General features: G+C 38.4%; 1 protein-coding gene across 7 annotated transcripts in view; it reads right to left on the reverse strand.

The window, feature by feature from the left end:
• Nucleotides 1-14,637, reverse strand: part of LAMA2 (laminin subunit alpha 2) — a 3,858,378-nt gene that overhangs the window by 397,724 nt on the left and 3,446,017 nt on the right. For all 7 annotated transcript variants that reach the window (XM_086927001.1, XM_086926997.1, XM_086927002.1 and 4 more), the window contains one exon: nucleotides 11,641-11,800. In XM_086927001.1, the coding sequence (XP_086783127.1) occupies nucleotides 11,641-11,800 (160 nt within the window). The remainder of the gene's footprint in view (nucleotides 1-11,640; nucleotides 11,801-14,637) is intronic.

Here is a 14,637-nt window from a genome sequence, read left to right on the forward strand (position 1 = left end):
CACTGATGATCATTTCAGGGGATTTTAGTACTCAACTTGTACTGTATAAAAAACAGGAAATTCACTCAGAAGTTCTAGCTCAATGGTCTAAATGTGAGTTTAGCAAATATAACTTAACAATTATGCATGATAGAGAGCACACACCGACATTTAATAAAATCGGTCGCTCTTCTATAATTGACTATACAATACTGTCAGATAAACTTCTTGATTTAGTCCAAAGCTATGAGGTAATTCCAAGGATTGAGCGTGACCATAATCCCCAAGTTATTTCTTTAGATTTTTCATTTAATCATTTGCCCGAACCGAAAACATTAAGAATTGCCCCCACTGCTTATAATCTTAAAAGGTTGATATGGAACAACAAAACTGAGAAAGATATTTTGAAATTCCCTTCTTGTGCAATACTTGAGGATCAAGTAGCTAATTTAAAGGGGTATTCGATGGTTACTCACTGGCCCTCCATATGTAATTCTCTCTTGGATAAATTCTCTAAACAGGAGCCCTCTGGGGGAATTATTACTTTAAACCCGAAGAACTCTGGGTGGTATTCCCATCGCTTATTGTATCTGAAAAGATGTCTGAATAAAACAATAAGATCATTGTATAGAAAAGCAAAAGGGGCATCGTATTCAGCAATGTCACTTAAAATTAGAGAACTAAAAAAGGGATACAAGAATGAAATCTGGAGGGCCAAACAAACGTACTATGAAGGGATTTGGGCCAAATTGCAATATGCATGTAAGTCGAAAGACTTGCGACTATTCTGGGATATTATTAATAATTTAGAAAATGGTAATTTTAGAAGTAATAGTGCCAACATTGATGAACTAAGTTGGGTAAACTTTAAAAAAAATTAGAAAATAGATTTACAGTGCGATGATGTGGAATTGCATCAACATCATTGCAAATTGGAGCTAGCTGAAGGTCATCTTCTCCCCAATTTTAGTGATTCATTAAGCTCCCTTGATATTGAGCCATGGTCAGTTGATAAAGTTTAAAAAGTTTTAATTAAAATCCGATCTAATGGAGCGCCCGGCCCTAATGGTATTCCTAATGCCATCTTTAAAGCTAAAATATTGAATTGGCCAGAGTTATTAACTCTCCTTTTTAATGATGTTCTTAAATCTGGTTGTATCCCGGAATCATGGCAGGGAAGCATTATTCAGCCAATTTATAAAAGCGGGCCCCAGGACAACCCTGCAAATTATCGCTTAATAACTCTCACTGACCTAGATGCGAAAATATTTGAAAGTTGTCTGTTAGGTGAATTAGAATTATGGGCAACAAGAGAAGAACTGATCCCAAATTTTCAAACGGGTTTTAGAAAAGGAGAATCAACTCTTACTAATTTGATGTTATTGACATTATTAGGCGAAAGAGCAAAATGCAGGAAACAAAAATTGTACATCTGTTTTATCGACCTAAAAGCCGCTTTTGATTCTGTCCCCCGAAACTTTCTATGGTTGAAGTTAATTAAATGAGGTATATCGGAAACTCTTTTAAAAATGATTAAACTTTTATATTCCGATACTTGGGTACAGGTCAAAATTGGCGACAGTAGACATACTACCCGTCGCCTTGAAACTAATGTCGGCCTGAAACAAGGATGTGTTCTGGCTCCTTGCCTTTTTAATTTATTTATGTATGATCTCCCAGCCCATTTTAATGACGTTATTTCACACTCCCCTTCCGTGATGGGTAAAGAGGTTAAATATTTACAGTACGCAGATGACACTATTTTTCTTAGTCAAACTGTCATAGGGTTAAAAAGATTAAAAAATTCCTTTAATATCTATGTTACTCAAAATGGATTAACAATTACTACAAAAAAAACCCAAAAATAATGATAATAGGGAAAAGTAAACCGGGGGTTAAGGAGTGGAAAATAGATGGTTTGACTATAGACTGCGGAAAATCATATAAATATTTGGGAATCACGTTTGATGATGGCTTGACATTTAGGCAACATTTTAATAACCTAGAGGCTAAAGGTACTTCACTTGCCTTTGCCTTTAGAAAAATGAGAGATAAGCTTTTATGCCCAAATTACGATCACTTGCTGAAGGTCACGAGAGCAAAGCTCATGCCATCCTTGAACTATGGTTCAATACTTTTTCGAGGCAAGGATGCAAAACTGTTAGATGATATAGAAGCAAGGACTTATAAATCTGGAATTCGGTTTAAGGAAACAGTTATTTGTCCGACAAGCAACATTCCTAAAAACCTTATTGACATTTTCTCGAGCCAATGAGGGCACGTTAGCAGATATGTGCTGGTGCGAGATTCTGAAGGGTGGTTATTCGAGAAGTTGGCAAGATTATTTATCTAAGTGTCTATTTAATTTTGAATGCCCAAAATTTGAAGATGAAGGGAGGAGTAAAACGGTTTATAAAAAATCTATTCATTTAACCGCTGCTCTGCTTTCAGAAATTATGGACAGAGATGAACTGAGGAAAAAAACAACACTTCTGGTCTATAGCTAACTCCCTTGATAAAATGTTAGTCCAACCTTATTTGCTTTTTCATTTAAAACCCCTGATTAAAAGGAAATTCATGCTATTAAGGTTTGGCAATTATCCAACTAAAGATGGAACCCCAAAATGGGAGTATAAATGGTCATCGAGCATTTGTAGGCTTTGTGGGCTATGTGAGGAAACTTTGCTGCATGTAGCAACACTATGTCCAAATATGCTGCAGGAGAGGAAGACAGTTTTTAAACCCATTTTTAAAGAAATGGGAGCCAGAACGTGTAGATCGGCACTTATACTCTGCTTACGTGGTGTCAATATTTATACTATATATCAATTTGTTCAGTTCATCTTTAAAGTGGAAAAGAAATTACATCATGTCGAGATTTTAAGTAAATGATATAATGATATAATGATTTTTAACATTTTATGTAGTACGTGGGCTGTTTTACAGTATTTTTAAATCATTTTAGAATTATATGTAGGCTACAAATTCAAATGTAATTTTTAGGACTTTGTTGACACTTTATGTATAGCCATTTTCTATGATTTTAAATATTAGAGCAGGTGCACTTTATCCCCGATAGGAGTTCTATGTATTATACATTATTTAACCATATCTTTTAGCTGCTAGCATAAGGCACTTTTTGGTCTTGTCGCTGCAGAAACTCAATGCACTTTACATCTTGTTGCTAATAGCAGAAGTCACTTTAGTTTTGTCGTTGATAACCTAATGCACTTTATATCTTGCTGCCAATTGCATAAGACACTTTAGTGTTGTTGTTGAACATCTAATGCACTTTATATCTTGCTGCTAATAGTAACAGACAATTTGTAAAAGGTTATTAAATGTTTGTTTCTTAATTGCTGCTAATAGTAACAGACAATTTGTAAAAGGTTATTAATTGTTTGTTTCTTAATTGCATAAGACACTTTTGCTTTGACGTTGATAATCTAATGTATTTTATATCTTGCTGCTAAAAGTTACAGACAATTTGTAAAACCACTTTCCTATTTGAAATAGAGAGCAAGTTAACCTGCTCTCTCTTTTAAGTAGATTTTTCAACTTTGTTTTACTGTTTTCTTGTGACTCGGTTCTACCGAGGCACAAGATGGCTGCCATCACTTCCTGGATTGGAGTGTTGACAGCCAATCAGCATGCAGCTTGTGCTCGTAAATGTACGGTTTTCGGTACACTTACTGTACGCGCACCGTAGATATATCTATGATTTTACTTTTGATTTTCTCAGGAACTACTGAGCGTATTTACACCATTTAACAAAAATCACAATCTGCGAACCGAACTCTACCCTTTTGCCAAATTTGGTGTAATTCCGTTCAGCCGTTAAAGGTTAAAGGTCCTATGGAAAATTTCATGGGGAAAACACGTTTAGGGACCCCCCTTTTTTCTCAGCCCCCACTTGATGAATCACCCCCAAACTTTCAGGGAAGGAGCGGAGCAGGCCATTTTCTTGGAGAATTTCACGAAGATTCGTTTTATATATATATATATATATATATATATATATATATATATATATATATATATATATATATATATAATAAAGAGAGAGCCCAAACCTTTGAGGCGGGTAATCTCAGGAACCACAGCACCAATCAATACCCAATACAGCGTTAGAAAGGGCAGTTACAGCAGAATGACATAGGCTACGCAGACGCCCACCATATACATTTAAAAGGTAAAAGAACCATGCCAGCAAAGTAGTCCCTTGTGGGCGTGTCTGTGTTGTGCTGTGGGCGTGTGCTGGGGGCGTGTGGTACGTTCCGCCCTTCATGCCATGTCTCATATTGTGTGCTAATCCCACCTGCTCCCTTTAAATACCCCTGCACCCCATAATCATAACCCACCCTTACTCCTTAAAATACCCCAACACCCTTAAACACTAAACCAACTTAACCCTATAAATATACCCTGTACCCCAAAACCCAAACCTATCCCTAAACCCTAAAAATACCCCTATACCCCAAAACCCAGACCTAGCCCTGAACCCTATAAATACCCCTGTACCTCAAAACCCAAACCTACCCCTGAACCCTAAAAATACCCCTGTACACCAAAACCCAAACCTAGCCCTGAACCCTAAAAATACCACTGTACCCCCAAACCACCCCTGAACCCTAAAAATACCCCTGTACCCCAAAACACAAACTAGCCCTGAACCCTAAAAATATCCCTGTACCCCAAAACCCAAACCTAGCCCTGAACCCTAAAAATATCCCTGTACCCCAAAACCCAAACCTAGCCCTGAACCCTTAAAATACCCCAGTACCCCAAAACCCAAACCTACCCCTGAACCCTAAAAATACCTCTATACCCCAAACCCAAAGCTAGCCCTGAATCCTAAAAATACCCCTGTACCGCAAAACCCATACCTATCCCTAAACCCTAAAACTACCCCTGTACCCCATAACCCAAAACTATATCTGAACCCTTAAAATACCCAAACACCCCAAAAGATATACCTCAGTACCCCAAAACATATACCCCTATACCCATACTTACCTTATCCAAATTTTTTTTTTAAAAACATGCTTTTACCATTCATGCATTTACAACGAATTTCGTTGTAAATGTATGTGTGGTAAATGCATATAAAATGTAATGCCATGCGTTATAATGGCATTGCGGAGTCATGGTACTTTCGTAATGAAAGTATACAGAGTGATGGTATGTGGAAAGAAAGCTGCTGATTAATGGGTGTTTACCCTCCCCGGTAAGTACATTGGTGGCACAGCGGCCCACATCTCCAGAAACATACTCATATTTTTTCACCACCCATTTGAAAAAAGCACAGGTCTCTTTCATTGATGGCCAGCACCGACATACACTTTTAGACACACCTCCCTCCACAAGTTCTAGAATTGCGGACTTTAGAGCTGGGGAGCTACGTTCGAATCTCGGCATCAGCTCAACATCCTGTGATTCCAGGCAAATCGCTTTGTCTCCCCGTGCCTACCACAAATGAATGTGTTCTTATGTAAAGTAAATTGTGCTCATGCCATGTTGTCGAGTTCTCGCTATATAATACTGCAAGGAAAAATAAAGTAGGGAAACTCTTAAGTGCATCAGCAATGCACTGTGAATCGGAGCCTTTCACAGGCCTGTCACAGATAAGAAATGCTATCAAAACGAAATCCTACAAAACAATATACTACTGGCCGGCAGCAATTCATACCCGGACAACGTTGGGGCGGGCTGCTAGTATATATATATATATATATTAAACCCAAAGGGCTTGGCTTATGCCAAACGTAGAAAGTGTCTCTCTGAAAGTGAGCAGGAGAAATACACAAGAAAGAAGCTATGCTCCAGAGCAGGGACAAATACAAGATGGACAAGACAAGCCATTGAATAAGAAGCAAGCTAATTAGACTGACAAGAAAGTCAACCAATTTAAGCAAGTAAACAATAGGCAGGCCAAGTGCATTAAGCGGAAATATAGAAGTTCATTTACTCACTAATTAGAGTACCTGTTTGCTCATGAGAAGTGCCAGTACTTTCCCATTAAATGTATTGTAGGAGTGCTGAGAAGTGCAAGTACTATCCCTTTCAAATTAAAGAAGTGCAGGGACTCAGTACTGGACAGTACATGCCAATTTAAAGCACTGGGTAGGCTGTAAAACAATTGTAAGAACTGGTAAGCTGACAACAGCTCTTTTACAGCCAGAGAGGTTGCAATGTCTGCTAGTCTTGACCTAAAAATGAAGGCCAAGAGCTTTCTAGAATGCTCTTGATTGTAGACATTTTCACTAAAATATTTAAAGAGGCATTCCTTTCTGCACCTATGGATTCATGGACAAAAATAAACATATTTATCCTTCAAGATTCCACAAAATAAGCTGGTACTCAGTGTGTGTGTGTGTACATATAACTAAAAGACAATGAATAGTCTTAGAGGGTCAAAGGCAAAGATAGGGTCAGCAAGTGATGGGAGGGACAGATGTCTTCTAAGAGTAGAAGTTGACTGTAACTGCATCATGATATAGTGTTTATTTGCAAAGTATATTGATTTTCACAGAATGCAAATAGATATGACAAAGTATACATTTTGCAACACTTCATAACCAAAACAAAATCTAGCAATATCATAGTAATTTCTCTCATGCTATTTAATAGCATACTATCTCAGACTTGATGAATAACCAGTCAGGGTTTCTCAGGCTTAAACCCTAACCAATCAGCACCTTATGCTTCCAATGAATTGCTTTTAATCCCGCTTAGATGATGAAGTGTTTTTAAAGATGTGGGCCGTCTGCACCTAGTATAAACTAGAGTAGGTTTATGGTGACCCAGATGGATACATAGATGTCATTCCATGTCCTTGGTGCAAAGATGGAGGAGTCTTGTTGCCTTGTTCTCTTTTTTTTAGCGTTTATTCTTCTACTGTCTGATCATATAGTGCAGAGGATGCTCTGAGAGCCACCTTAGATGGCGAGCCTGGTAGACAAGGATCTTAGTCATAATAGCTTTGTGGATGATGCAACTGGTATTGAAGATATTGAGTGCCAGAAGAGGGAGACAGTAAGTTCTATTATGGTAGGGATAATGTGGTCATATTTCTTCAGGCTTTTGAGGAGGAGTGCTGCAGTATTTAGGAAGCCTGAGGAGCAGAGCATAATTTGTCCCAAAAAAATAAGTGTTGGGACCCTCATCAGGAAGCCACCACAGTTTGCTCCACACATTGCCACTCTACACAACTACTAACCATCACACTGCTCCAAGCGAAACAATTCAGACTGTTCGAGGCCACTAAAGCTTTAAGGATGGCTTGGTGGCAGATATTAGTTGTTTTTAATGTATATTGAAGTAACAAAGAACTGTTTTGCTGCTCATCTTTAAATAACACAAACAGTGGCACCATGTGGCAGATGTAAAAAGTGCAGGTTCCGGCAATTAAGTGCCAGTGCCGAGCACTGGAAACCACTGGCTCAAATCAATCACTGCTGTCGAGTCTGAAAGGACATGAACCATGCTGTTGCAACTATCAAGATGCAAGAGTATTAGCAACCAAATATTCAGGTTTTATCATAAGACTCATAAAACTAAGGAGAATCCATCTGATCTTCGGACTTGAGGTCTGTGTTTGACTTGGTCAACAGGCCACTTCCTTAGGATTCATTGTGCAAAACTTGAATTACATGCAGCTAAAAACAAACACAAGTATTGGATATGCTAGTATTAGATTTGTGCAGAGGAGCAAACTGTCAATGTCATTTAATACTGAAGAAGGGGTGAAAAGCAGGGCTGTCCCTGGTGCCAACTCTCACGATTATTTTTCCAAATGATTTCCTGATCTTTAACTCCTCGACTGTGCCAAGAGTAGGGCATGTTGCAGTTCTCTCTTTACTGTTTCCAGATAATGGAACTCTGTGCATTTCATGTTATTGTAAAGATAAGTTGCTTCTGACCAATGTATCAAAAGATAATTTATGGTTGTGAGTTCTAAGCATGCAACTAAGTAATATTTTCTAACGGATAGTAAAAAATATATAACTTGATATATTCTTTGATTACACTTCCTACATCTGCGTCTTTAACTCTCCATATTGCAAAAAGTGAGTCTTCTTTGATTTAGACTGCTGGCAGAATTTTAAGCTTTCATACCTTGTTTTTGTGGGCACTCTGTTTCAAACTCTTTGTCATTTGTCAGGATTAATCTGAAGAATTTTTCACACACGATTCAGAGCAACTGAAGTATAAACTCATTATCAAGACTGCTAAGCAGAGAACAAGGGACAGGAAACCCCATATGCCCCTCTGAAAATTAATTTAACATTAAACAAGATTGGATTTTGCTGGTATGAAGGCCTTCTTAATTGTGATATTATAGTAAAAACCATTGGCCCCAATTAAAAAGCTGCAATTGGTTGAGACTAATGTGCACATCTGATTTCCCATGGTTTTCTACATCAATAACATTTGAGGGTCTCTCCAGAATATATGTTTAAGCAGGGACTTTTCGATCCTCAAGTAATTTTTTAAAGTTATGTTTTAAAAATGTTGCAAAGAAAGAGAAAATGAAAAAAGGCAATCGAGAAAAATTCTCCCCGTCATCATTGTATATGTGCAAATCAATCTTGATACAAAGATACATATATCAGCAGGACATTCTCCATACTTCAAACCCAATCCGTTTCCCACTATCCTTTTGAATCTACATAGGCCGACTCAATCTCGAATGATGAACACATCATTTGGCACTAAAATGTACATTCAATGCTTAGCAGTTATATATCCGCCAATGGTTTTTGCCACAGAACATATTCCTACATGTTCAAGTTTTATAGACTCACCCGGTACATCACAGCCTAGCACAATAATATGTGCATCAAACAGTCATTGTAAAGCCAGCAGCTTGGACAATTTACAATCCCTAGTCTGCACAAATCTTGTCAATAGTTTCTTCTAACAAACAATGTTCATATTATCCACATTTGCATCTATAAGACTGGAAAATTGTGGATTTTTACAATTGCATTGATGCAACCTATTGGGCAATTCATAGATCAAGTTTGCATGAGAAGGCATGTCTTACCAGCATGGAACATGAATCCAATAGTCCCACATTGGGTGGGAACAGGAGAGTTATATGGATCTACTGCTCAACCACCCCGATGGAGTAGTAATAATAAGTCCTATAATGCTTCTGCCTATAACTGTCATGGTCTATTCACTGAGGAACCGCAGCACGGTTTTGTATAGTTCCCTATGAGGAGTTCTGAGGTGACAACGGCTAAGGCCAATCATACTAACATACGAAGGGAGTATGGTTGGGGAGGCACTTTCTTTTTTACTAAACATACAAAGAGAAGACAGTTACCTGTGTCTGCAAAATTCATACGGAATCCCAGGAAAGTTACAAAAAGTGTACCTTAACAATTGCCGCCACTGTGCACATTAGATATTTAGGTGGCAAATGCAGATCATGAACTTTTTGAGATCAAGTAGAAGCTGCTGCTACTGTCTGTGGGAGTATTTTATTGTGTATATTAGGTTTTAAGTCATTGCTATGTAATGTTTTTATGATCATGTTGAATTAGTTGTTAATGATGATGTGATGTGTTGTACACATTGCAATGGCTTATTACAAAATAAATGCAAGGTTGACAAAACTAACTGGCGTCACTAATTAAAAAAGACACAAATCAATCCCTGTCTGCCCAACTTGCACAGGCACTGAACTGGAAAGTCTTGTCTTCCAGACACAGAGGGGCTTTGTTCAATAACAGAAAGATAATTGAGGGTTTACATGTAGCCCTTATGTATCTGTAAGGGTGAGAATAGCTGGTATAGCATCTCTCTTCTTCTCTTATCTCCTCTCTGAACAATTGTTCCGCCTTTCTCTCATCCATCATTCCCCAGAAAGTCTTCTCTACAAATGCATCTCCTTCTTGAATAACTCACAGAAAACCACATTCTTCTTTCTCAAATCCCTCCTTCCGCCATCCAAGACTTTTTAAAGTGTTCTTGTTTAGGTCAAATTCAGGCCTCTCATTAGTGACTGTGGAGACGATTTCCTTTCATTCTACTTCCCAAGGTTTAGCACTTTTCATTCTACCTTCCAAAGTTTAGAGAAAGCCTCATCCATGTGTTCGACAGTATTGTCACATAAAAAACAAACAACATGCGCTGATCTTACAAAACAAGGTGAAATCTTTCATTTTACAGAGAAAATAATTAGCTTGAGTACTTCAAGTACCTTAATAAAGTGTGATAAGCTGCTGGGCACAGGTGACATTTCCGTACAATAGTTTATTAACATCAACGTGTATAGCTTCACAGGAAGCGACTTTTATATACGTTTTGAAACCCACTTATTCAGTGCTCTGAAATTCAGAGCAATAAAATACCTGTGCTAACATAAAGCCCGTTCTCTTGAAGGAGATCATCCATTGCATGCCCTGAGACATGGGTTTTCACATGCCTCCACTGACAGGAATATGGAAACTGTGCAGATAAGCAGGTTTCATAGAGTCACTCTTTAAGTAGCACTGCTTCTCTGATTTTAATACAAGCATGAATAGCACAGCCTTGGGATTGCATGGGTTGTAAAGTAGTGGGATTTATGCCCACATACTTTGTTATGGTTGACACAGACACAGTGTGCAGTAACTGTCCACGAGCACGTGCACTCAAGCTCTTTTATTGGCAGGGTTACCCAAACAGTGATGCCTGTGTGGGACGGTTGTGGGGCGGGTGCAAAGGCCAGCCCTCAGAGAAGTGGCTGGTGAACTGATACATGGCTGAACACTAGAACGTCTCCAGCAGGACACTACAGGGGTGACGTGAAGGGGGACACTGGAGAGTGGAAGCATCCCAGAAACTTATTTTGGCATCACAGGAAGGGTGAGGGAAGTGGCTCCTGAGACTGAATGACTAGGGTGGAAGGAAACCATATGTGATTGTTGATTGAGTGGGACAAGGTCTGGTTCAGTTGATACTGGTGGGGAAGTGTGACAGGGCACAATATATATTTTTAGTACTGTGGAAAGTGCGGGGAGGGCACTGCAAGTGATGAACCGGGAGGGTTGAAGGATACCAAATTTATTTTAGATTGGGAAGGAGAGGCCTGTTTGTAACAGCCATGCTTTCACACTATCTTGTTGTACTGGGATTTAAAAACAAATTCTATTTGAATTTTTCCTATCATTTAGCCCGCCCAGGTCTGCATTTAGGTTGTGGTAAGAGGTTCTCTAGAGTGCATTAAACATTTCACTTTTTTCTACTTTTATCTACAGCATGAGGACATTTGTATGATGTGCAATTTTTCGCTCATAATCCCTGAATTTTGTCAGCAAACCGATAGACATTTGTATAATGTGCAATCTTTCGCTCACTATCCCTGAATTTTGCCAGCAAACATATGAATCAAATGTTTTATAATTCTCGACAGGGTATGCTGCGCATTATGCTGCTCATTGATAAATCATAACCTGAAATCACAACCTAAGTGAACAGTATTAATCACCCTTAGCACAATTGCTGGTGGGTTTGCAATGTAAAGTGGAAACATAACACAATTGTTTATTCGAATTTATAACAACGAGAAGCTTGAACTCACACGAATACAAATATGTTCTTAATTATGCAGGTGCCCTTCAAGACACTGTAAGGATTTAGTAGATGGGATCAATAGGAGGCTCTTACCTTTATTTTGCCTGTCAAGCCCCCAACAAAGAGCATGGCATTCGAATCAACATCAAGGATGGTGTAACCTGGCAGTGCCACAGAGCTGTATATCCCTGGCACTATGCTGGCTTTTGGTCCTTCAAGGGCGCGAACCGATATTGTTCCATTTCTTCCAGATCTTTAAAAAAACATTCCATCTATTAGTTGGACTGCAAAGATATGCATGTTTTATAACTACATACAACGATTCTCCCCTCTTCAATTCAATTGTGATGAAGCGTGATTATTTAAGAATATCGTGCTCTATCACATCCTGCTCATTGGGTGGGATATTAATATCTACTTAAAAAACATGACTAACAGTGTCTTGTGAATACATGAACGTTTAAAACTGCATTGTAAAAGCATGCAGAAGTGTTTAAAACTGCATCGTAAAAAGCATGCAGAACTGTCACAAACTGGTTTGAGATTAAGTTATTCATGACAGAGAGGGAAACCTACTAATCTGCTGTAATATTAATGTGAAAAGTATTAATGTGAATTTTAGTTTAGCAAATTGTGATAATGAAATGCTTAAGCAAAAATGATTCCTGTTTAAAGTTACTTTGACATGTAAATCTAAGAGAAAGGGCTTGATCATATTTAATGAATCATAATCAGACTATACTTATAGATTTAATGAAATGATGCTTCTTTATATTATTTTTTATGCATCTTTTTTTCTCTAAATGTTTTCAATATTAGCGTGTTTATTCTAAGCCCGGGCGGAGCCGGCATAGTGAGACTACGCGGCGGTCCACGGAGTTGGGGAAAAACTCCATGGAACTCCGCTCTGCCACCCACCTCCACCCCCTAATAAAAAACATTTACAAATTAATTTAAAAAGAAATAATAAATGCATGCATATTTCTCACAAGATGTCTTGCGAGAACTGCACGTGCGCGCATTCGCAGTTCTCTAAAGATGTACGTCCTACGTAGGGGAGAGACGGCAAGAATGGAGGAGGGCATGCCAGGGACGACGCAGTACAGGTAAGTGTGTTTATTATTTCATTTTAAATTAGTTTGTAAGTATTTTTTATTAGACGGGTGGTGGCGGGAGCCTATTGGAGGGGGGAGCTGGCTAACTCCGCTCTGCTGCAGGGTCAGAGTTTTGCCCTATACAGCGTGTTCCCAGCAGAGCGCGAAGTGGGCAAATCTCTGCACACTCCGCTGGCGGAGCGAAGTTCTCGCCCCGTCCTTAGTTCATTCATTCGAAATGATGATTTTGTAGTTTTCCATGTATTCCCTATGGAAAACAATCCTAACTAGAACTACCTACTGGCGACCGCCAGTAGGTAATATATATATATAAAAGAGAATTCTCGAGCATGCCCGAGCTATTGAAAACAGAGATCCCACCTATCCGGTGGCGAGACACTTTTCCGAAGTCCATAACAGTGATCGATCATTATTTTACAATTGATATAATGGTTCTTTATATATATTTTTTTGAGTATTAAGTAAACCACTCCAAAAGGGCTGCCAAAGTCATAATGATACCTTCGTCCGTTTTTCATGTCAATGAAATCACACAAAGAAAAAAATTTGTAATTGTTTGTTTGTTAACTTTAAATGGCGGCAACTCTTGTAGATCAGGTTGACACAGAGGAAAAAGGCACATCTGCCGAAACGCGACCTGTTGTTTGTGCAATAAATTTCTTTTGAAAATCTTCACGAGAGGGAAACCTACAGGAGAATTAAACCACAGAATAACCTTTAAGTGGTGTGCGGCGTGTTCTTGTTTGAAGTCTTTTTGTTGTAAAAACATTAATGTGAGGTTTTCCCAAACCACGCCGCCAGCACCAGCTAGACAGCTGCCCCCCCCGCTTGGGACATTTGCTCATTGATATATATATAGCAAGCAATAACTATATATATATATATTTTTTTTCTCTCTCTGTTCCTCTGTGCCCAGACGAACCAAATGAAGTCACACTCTCGCAGTTGTATTTTCCAGCAGCAATGTTGATTTATTCTTAAATTTATCAGAGTACAGGCGAACAACCTACGCGTTTTGGTATGCATATACCTTGGTCACGGTTGGTTTGCTCTAAAGAAACAACGTTTTTTGTAATTGTAACACTATTACATCATTTCCTGTCTCTTTGCATTAAATCACATAGTGCATTCTGGGACATATAGTCACATTATTATATACATCTTGAAACAGTCCAACCTGGTTCCCAGTTTAAATATGCAATTTGGATATGTCTGTTCTTTATAGGTTTGGTGTATATGTACTATAGATTCTGGAGGTTGATTTGAGGTGAATTCAATTGATTTAACCATGTATTGCCTGTTTGACATATTTTTTCGTTTTGTAACTTTATTGTTCAAACGCTCAATTCTTTGGTCTTTTTTATTTCCTTTTCTATTTTAAAATATTCATATTTATTTACACCATTCTTTTAACCTATATTCGCTGTGGTTTAGATAAAATTGCACCGGGTTTACTCTTTATAAATTTTTCTCTTATAGATCCTTTATCTTTGTGGGACCAGTTTGTGTTTCTTTTTCTTTTTATTTAGAGCAAGTATGATTTCCAGAAAGCCTCATAGATGAATGTATAATTCTTCCAATAAATTCAGTACACATGGAGACATACTTCTGAAATTGAAAATGTGTCTGGACTCCTTCTGTCTTAGAATTTGTTCTTTGTTACCTCCATGTTCACTCTGAGGAACAGTTTCTATTCCACTGAACTTTAAACATTTCTGTTGGACTTGGCCCTTATGGCAGGTTCACCCCTAATCTTTTTGTTTTTAATCTGTGATATGCGTGGATGATTTTCTGGTCTGTGCGCACTTTTTCTCTGTGTCCCAGAGTAAAGTGCGTGCATGTAGTTAGGCTGGCCTGCTCTCCCATAGGGATGCATGGGGAATGTCTGTGTCCCTAGTAATTCCTGATGTGTGGGGAGTGCATGCTCGAATTTGGTATGTGCGTGTTCGTGAGAATGAATGCTTCGCAATGATGT

The sequence above is a fragment of the Lissotriton vulgaris genome, chromosome 6 (assembly GCF_964263255.1).
Source record: "Lissotriton vulgaris chromosome 6, aLisVul1.2, whole genome shotgun sequence".
Classification (NCBI taxonomy): Eukaryota; Metazoa; Chordata; class Amphibia; order Caudata; family Salamandridae; genus Lissotriton; species Lissotriton vulgaris.